Raw genomic sequence first — 7500 nt, 5'->3', positions numbered from 1 at the left:
GCTCGGCTGGATCTCACATCTGCAATGTCAACATTACAAGTCTCATGGTACCTTTCACCAGAGTATGCCATTCTGCCAGAAAATTTTCCAAATTCTACATTCCCTGCATCGGTCAAGTATACAATAAGTTACAAATTCCAACTTGCCTCATCAACACTCTTCTTGGTCTATAATCATGCTGGTTTCTGAGGGTAGGTCATATATATTTCTTGTGTGCAATCTTTAACTGTTTTACTGGTGTAAGTAAGCCTGGTGTTAGCTTAATGGTTAAGGATGACTGCCTAAAGATCTTAGGGTCTTGAGTTAGAGCCACTGTCATTCCATTAAATAACACGAGGTGAGTTGGCTCAGCCGGTCATCCTTCTGACGTCGGCAAAATGAGTACCAGCTTACTGGAAACAGAGGGCACTGCATCAGCAGACCACAGCTGCACTCCCAGCAATGATGTAACCACAGTAGTCACATGCTGCATACGAGATAATAAAAACAGGTTCAAGTAAAAATCAAGAGCTTCCAACATCAAAACAGTTGGCCAGGATGCGTTGCTTATCAAGGCATTGAAACCAGAAGTGCTCACAGCCTGTTTCACACAAAGCTCAATGGAGTATGGCTCTTCCCTATGGGCTAGCACCCCAGCATCACATCTGTCTCCTCAAAATGTGTCTCCTCACAGATTGCTGGGGCTGGCATCCCAGCATTCTGAGGAATCTAAAACTCCCAACAAAATTGGCATCTCTCACGATGAGACCAAAAACAGATCAGAGGCAGGTCAGTGGTTTCTCCATTTTTTTAACCACCTCCCCTCCAATTTAGCACCTTCTGCTATCTCAGCTCTTTTACCCTCCACAGAAACACCAGGATCTTTCAGTTACCTCCTCCTCAAGTTAAACTCCGCAAAACCAAGCTTATACCAGAGTGAGTCATAAGTCCCAGGACACGGTTTTAGCTGCTTCAACAAGATTTGTTTATACCATCTATTTACACCGTTTTCTTTTTTGCTGATAATACTTTAAACCAAGATGGCAGACACCAGTCCATTTACAGTGGAAGAGGATGGTAGCAGTGGTGTGGAGAAACGAGAGGAGAAACACAAACAAGACAAGGAAACAGGTGCAAGAAGACTTTGAGGAGTGTTTTGGAAAGCCAGCAGCATCAAAATAAAATCTTCATCTTTGGGGGGGGGGAAGGCATTTCAGACTGGAAGTGTACTCGACAGCAAGTACAGTGGACGATGAAAAATTCGTCAAACATTATAAGCAGCTAAAACCATGGGCCTTACACCTCACCCTGCACAAGAAAATACAAGGAACTTCATGCAGGAGCAGACCATTTGGCCCATCATACCTGTGCCATGTCAACACCACCTCATTTCAATGAGGGGGTGAAATGGGGTGGAGAAGCAAAAATGTGGAGGAGAACAGTGGGTACAGGCACAGGGACATCACCAGGGTGTTGCCCGTGATTACTGCTGCAAATTCAATGTCAGCATGCATTGCAAATGTGAATCATATGTGTATGCCACATAATTATGATTGACTGTAACATGATCTCTACTCGAGGTGACATGATCGTGTTCAATGAAGATGATTGGCTGAAAAGCTCAAAAGGAGAGTGAACCTGATATTAACCTGAAAGAACCCAATTTAGATTGTATTGTGTCACAAAACTACAGCAGATGACTTCATCTTCTCATAAAGGACAAAGGATACTTTGCAACGCTTATGTTAATGTAAATGAGATTTGCACAGCTAAAGCAGAGACCACCTTATGACAGATCCAATATTTCTTGCTACAAAGGCCATTATGAGATCTATATTTAAAACTACTTATGAATCATAAGCGGTTTTCATCAACGAAAAATAAAATCATGTTTTATTCATCACCCCGAGTCGTTTAAATAAGCAATTTAGAAATGAAGAAGGTTCAAGTATACTTGCTTATTGTCATCCACTTTTCAACTGCTGTTCTTGTTCTGAAATCGTTTCAGAGATGATTGGTGCTTTCATTATTTATGAGAGCAAGAAGAAGCATCATGACAATGTCCCAATTTATATTCCTTCTGAACCAAGCTCTTCTCCTTTGCTCCCGAATTAACCTTTTACACTCCAATTCTAACTTTAAAATAGCTAGACAAAGCTCGATAAAATCATGAAAAGGCTTGCCTGCCTAATATTTTTCAGTCATTCGAAACATAACATAAAATGTCCTCTCTGAGTCTAGTTGGTTGGCAGTTTCCACAATCAGGAGTACAAGGGGATGAATGAATGCAAGATGGCAACCATCTTGGATTTTGGGAGGGTGAGCAGGTGAGGGTTCAGTCATGGCAAGGTCATAGCAAAGACTTTCAAATGGTCCATGTTGCTTCCTCGCTCGAGTGCTCAAAATTTAGAGATAACCCCCATGGGTTGGCATCCTTTGGGAGGGGTAAATGCTTCTCCTTAATTGCTCTGATGACTGCAGAGAGAAAGGTGAGGTCACAAGATGACTTGCCAGCACCTTGAGTGCTCCAGGAAGTTGCGTCACATCACTTCCCCCAAGGTCACCAGCTGTTTGTCTTTTGTTTAATTAAAAAAAAAAAAAAAAAACGTCGTCCATTTTGTGCAATTGATCTTTCTGCATGTGTGTGTGTGTGTGTTTGTGTGTCTGTGTGAGACCCTGTAATGAAAAGTATTTTTGGTATGGACATTGAGGTGCAGTTTTAAAGCACAGGAAGACCAGAAAGAGTAAGATTTATGGAACAGTTTTAGTTTTATGTATTTCATGCATTCCAGCTTTACCTCGACAACAGGAAAATTGATCGTGGTTCAGGTTTCAAAATGCATGGAGACTTAAAATAGAGTTGGATAGGTACCTAGAAGCAATGGGGATAGAGGGGTATGTAAGTGTTGGCAGGATTGTGCAGGCATGATTGACCAAATGACCTCCTCCTGCATTGAAGTTCCTTCTGTGATTCCTTGTGTGCGAGTATCATAACCAAATATATCCGTACAGTAAGGAAATATGCAGGAATAATAATTCACAACTGTTTAGACCGATTTCTCGTCGGGTGTCACTGTACCTAACGAAATGTTGGTGGACATCAGGAGTAATCTACACCATTCCTCCTTTACAGCAAGTGGAAGTTCAGTGGTAGATCATGGTCCTTTAACTCTGGCACTTAAACATTGTTCAAAGACATCCCGAGTTGGTTTGATTTGTTTTAATTGAGGACTCTGGGATGGCCACTGTAGATGGGTAATGTTAATTGCCATTAACCAATTCCAGCCGAAACAGCAGTGTTGCAAGGTGTGTTCTCATACTGGTAAACATAGAGGCCCTAGCCATTGTAATGTATCATCTTAAAGCTGGATTGGCTTGTTAATGCTCTAATCTGAACTGAACTTCTGGCTCATGATGAGAGGAACTCGGGTTCAAATCCCATATACTGTACATCATGTTCATCAATTTTCTACTTATGGCCATGTGATTCATGTAAAAATACATTGATTCCGACACCCTAACTCTGCCACCGAAGGTGGACGGAGGTTATGTTTTCACCCCCTGTCTGTTTGTTTGTGAGAAGGATATCTCAAAATTTTATGAACGGATTCAGAAGAAACTTGTTGGACAGGTTGGGCATGCGACAAGGACGAATCAATTAGATTTTGGTGAAGACCCAGATCCGGAGATGAGAATTTTAAATTTTTTAAGTGATTCTTCACCATTGAGAGATGGAGCCAAAATTGATACATAGCATGATATTTAAAAAGGTTTTGGACGAGTTATGACAAAATTAGGTGGATGTGTTGGTTGTTACAATAATAAGCCAATTAGATTTTGGTTCAGGTTCGGATCCAGATCCAGCCTATCAGTGGGATACAAAACGTAAACTGTTCAGTCTAGCAATGATATACGCTTTCCAGAGTGCTGTTCTCATTACTAATGTTCTTGTCTTGCATGCGATTTGTGTGTAAGCTACACTATGAGCCTCAAATCAGTAAAAAAAAAAAAAATAACAAGGAGCCGACACTCCAGGTCTCCCACCTTTTGGGAAGTATGAGGAATAGATGTGTTTGTAATATGAAAGCTAAATCTTGAAAAAAAAAAATGACCGTTTTTACAGCCATTTTTCCCTGCTGTGCAGGGGTTTGGCTTTTTCTTGAGGCAATGTTTTATGGCCGGATGCACTTCCTGACGCCAACCCTGGTCGCCTCTTACGACACACAGGGATATGGTACACCTATTCTAACCGGGGCATACACCGGGACCAGTACACTGGTACTCACTTCGCCGACCTCAGAAGGATGACAGGCTGAGTCAACCCCCTGGTGTTAATTCAGCAGCCAACGGGGCTTGAACTCAGGACCCTGGTATCCCAAGCCACCACCCTAACCACTAAGCCAACACCAGGCTAAAGCTAAATCTTGAAAGGTGTTTGAAATATCAATTACACAAGCCAAGTTACTGAGATAGTTGTGATGGCAACATAATCTGGCCAATCACAGCTGTGATCTAATCAGGTTGAGATAATGTCATGAGGAATAGATATCTGCAATATGAAAGACAAATGTTCAACAGTTTTTGAAATATCACATACACAAAAGCACATGGACGGATGATCGGTCGGTCGGTCAGTTGGGTGGTCAGACGGAGCTCATTTTAATGTCCCCCATCTCCGACCTTGTCGGAGGGATGGGAGGGCAAAAAGGCAAGAGTGCAACTTTTCTCAAAATGTCAAAATGAGATGCTTATCATGGTCATGCAATCTGGGAAAAAATATGCACATTCATGTTGGGCAGATTAATTTTATGTTTGGATGTGCTGTCAAAACACAGCACTTTAAGTAATATAGAGTGTTGTGTGGTTTCTACATCCACACTCAACACAAAGATAAAATTATGACAAAATGTGATATTTATTTATCATTTTATGACCAAAACATGACCTCACCGCACAGTTCTCAAACAATTCCTCCTCAGCAAAACATCCAAAACATTTCATGGTGAAGGTTTTAACACTTTTAACACTTTGGTGTGTTCCTTAACTCGACCAAATAAAATTGAAATTTCTTGGTAAGTGCAAGATGAATGAGCCAACCTCAGGTATACGGCATCATCACATCAGATATCAATCAGATTACACATTCACTTGAGTGCAGTTTACCATTAAGCTACGATTGAAAGGAACTGCTCATTAAAGTTTTTTTTTTTGTATACACTGTCGAGTCTTGTATGAGAGCTAACACACAGAATGTACAACAAGAGGAGCAGGAGACAAGAGGGGTAGGAGAGAGAAGGAAAAACAGTGTGGAACAGAGACATGAGGAGATCTGTGGAAGAGAGAGGGATGGGGCAGGGTACACAGGGTAAACAAAATGGACATCACAGGGACATTCAGGTCCTTACACGACAGGGACTTTCAGGAAGGAAAGCAGGGAATTTGAAAGAGGTGGGTTTGGGGTGGATTAACAGGTTAGAAAAGATCGTGGTTTTGGATGGGGGAAAATATGAGATGGTGGTGAACAGCTGTTTTGAAGACGTGGAGGTAAGAATTACATTTAAGAGAATGTGGCAGTTGGTTCCACAGGTGTGAAAAAAACAAGGAACAAATGAGTGAAGGAGAGCAGTGATTCTTGATTTTGGTAGTTTTACCAGAAGGAGGTTGCTGGCGGACCTTGAACGCCCTCTGGAAATATGGGGGGGGGGGACATATCTCAGACAGAGCAGGGGGGGGTGAGACCGGGGAGGAGACAGTAGAAGATAGAAAGACCACTGACCTGCCTGAGGTGAAAGAGTGAGAGACCTAGACTCAGCCTCATCGTGGGAGATACCAATGATCCTATATGCCTTGGATTTCACAGCGTAAAGCAGAGAAAGGTAAGAGGTGGGAGCACCAGCCTAAAAGGGCGAGCAGTACTCCATTAAGCTGTGGACGAAAGCTTTGCATGTGGTCAGGAGCTCAGGTGTGCAAAGGAAGGACTTTGCACGATGGAGGATGCCCAGTCAGCAACTGGATTTGGAGGCCAGCTGAGAAATGTGGCTTCCCCAGCAAAGATCATGGCATGGGGTGGAGTGGCATGATCTCATGAGATCTCATGGCATGAGTGGCATGAGTGGCATCATGATCATGGCATGGGGTGGAGAAAGAAAGAGACCCAGAAGCTTGAATGAAAGGACTTATTCAAGAGGATTGATGAGAAAGTAGATGGGGGGAGGTTTCCAGATGGTCCTTTGAGAGACATAGTGAAAGTGTGAGATTTGTCAAGGTTGAAAGACATGTTCCACGTGTTGGACCAGTTTGTGATTTTATCCAGATGTGCAGAGAGCGAAGAAGCTGCTGCTTCCCGATGTGAGGGATGATAGATGGTACGGCAGAGGGTGGAGTCATCAAAGAGATAAGGAGGATTTTCCAGAGAATCAGAAAGATCATTGATGAAAACCAGAAAAAGAACAGGGCCCAGAACAATGCCTTGAAGAACTGCAGTCTGGAGAGGAAGAGGGGATGACATAACTCCATTTTGGACCACACGTTGGCTGTGACAGGAGAGGAAGTCTGCGAGCCATGAGTGGAGATGTTCTTGGAGTTATCGTGCACATCATCCAAAAAAGGAATTAAACATATACTGCATTGTATAGCTGTAGTTAGTTTTCATACATTTTGTTTTGGCACAACATTGAATAAAGACAGCACCATCATTGTATGCTGCATCAAACAAAAGCACAATGTGCCCTGAGAAGCAATGAGTATATTGTTACATGACTCGGTGGCGTTATGGTTGGAGCGTCCGCTCTGGATCTGAGAGGTTGGTGGCTCGAACGCTGGCTGGGTCATAGCAAAGATTTAAAAAAAAAATATCGTCCCCGTGTCTGAAAGTGGTGGTTCAGTTTGGCATTTGAAAATATGAAACAGGCAAGGCCAAGAAACGAACAAAACCCTTTGGAACTCTCCAAAATTATCCTTTAAAATTACCCATTAGAACCCTTTATAATCCTCTATAATTTCCCTTTGGAGCCACCCTTTATAATTACCATTTTGAATTATCCTTTACAATCACCCATTCAAACCATTTAGAATGACCCATAATAACCCTTTACAACATTGAACCCTTTGGAACCCTTTAGAACATTGGAACAACCGTGCCGAACCCAATATAAACCCTTAGAATTACGCATTAGAAACGTTAAGAATTACCCTTTAAAACCCGTTATATTGACTATTTAGAATTAAACATGGTTGGTAAGGAAGGTTTGTCAAAGACATAATTTGTCTTTGACAGAACATTATCAAGGAAAAAGAAAAGCATTGTGAAGCTTTCTCAAAACATTCTACAAAACCTGGGGCCATTTCAAGCAGCAGAAGTGGAAGGAGATGATCACATGATGTTTTTTATTTTTATTTTTTAACCAAAATAATGGTTGAAAAGCAAAAAGGTACAGCTGCAACATTATGGGGATGTGTAAGTTTGGTTTTATTACCACCATGGCTACTTACCCACAAAGCATGGAGAGTGACCTCTTGGTT

At 41.9% G+C, this 7500-nt stretch overlaps 1 protein-coding gene across 5 annotated transcripts in view; it reads right to left on the bottom strand.

Annotated features, from left to right (window-relative positions):
* The window catches only part of LOC147023347 (RNA-binding Raly-like protein), a 164167-nt gene that overhangs the window by 124305 nt on the left and 32362 nt on the right, over positions 1–7500 (bottom strand). For all 5 annotated transcript variants that reach the window (XM_085888633.1, XM_085888637.1, XM_085888635.1 and 2 more), the window contains exon 2: positions 7471–7500. This exon is cut by the window's right edge. In XM_085888633.1, coding sequence (XP_085744759.1) covers positions 7471–7500 — 30 coding nt within the window. The remainder of the gene's footprint in view (positions 1–7470) is intronic.

Source organism: Eptatretus burgeri, chromosome 7 (genome assembly GCF_056783735.1).
Source record: "Eptatretus burgeri isolate ZD-2024b chromosome 7, Ebu_testis_v1, whole genome shotgun sequence".
In the NCBI taxonomy this organism is placed as follows: Eukaryota; Metazoa; Chordata; class Myxini; order Myxiniformes; family Myxinidae; genus Eptatretus; species Eptatretus burgeri.
The sequence above is the reverse complement of the archived record's forward strand: the minus strand, read 5'-3'. Positions and strand labels throughout refer to the sequence as shown.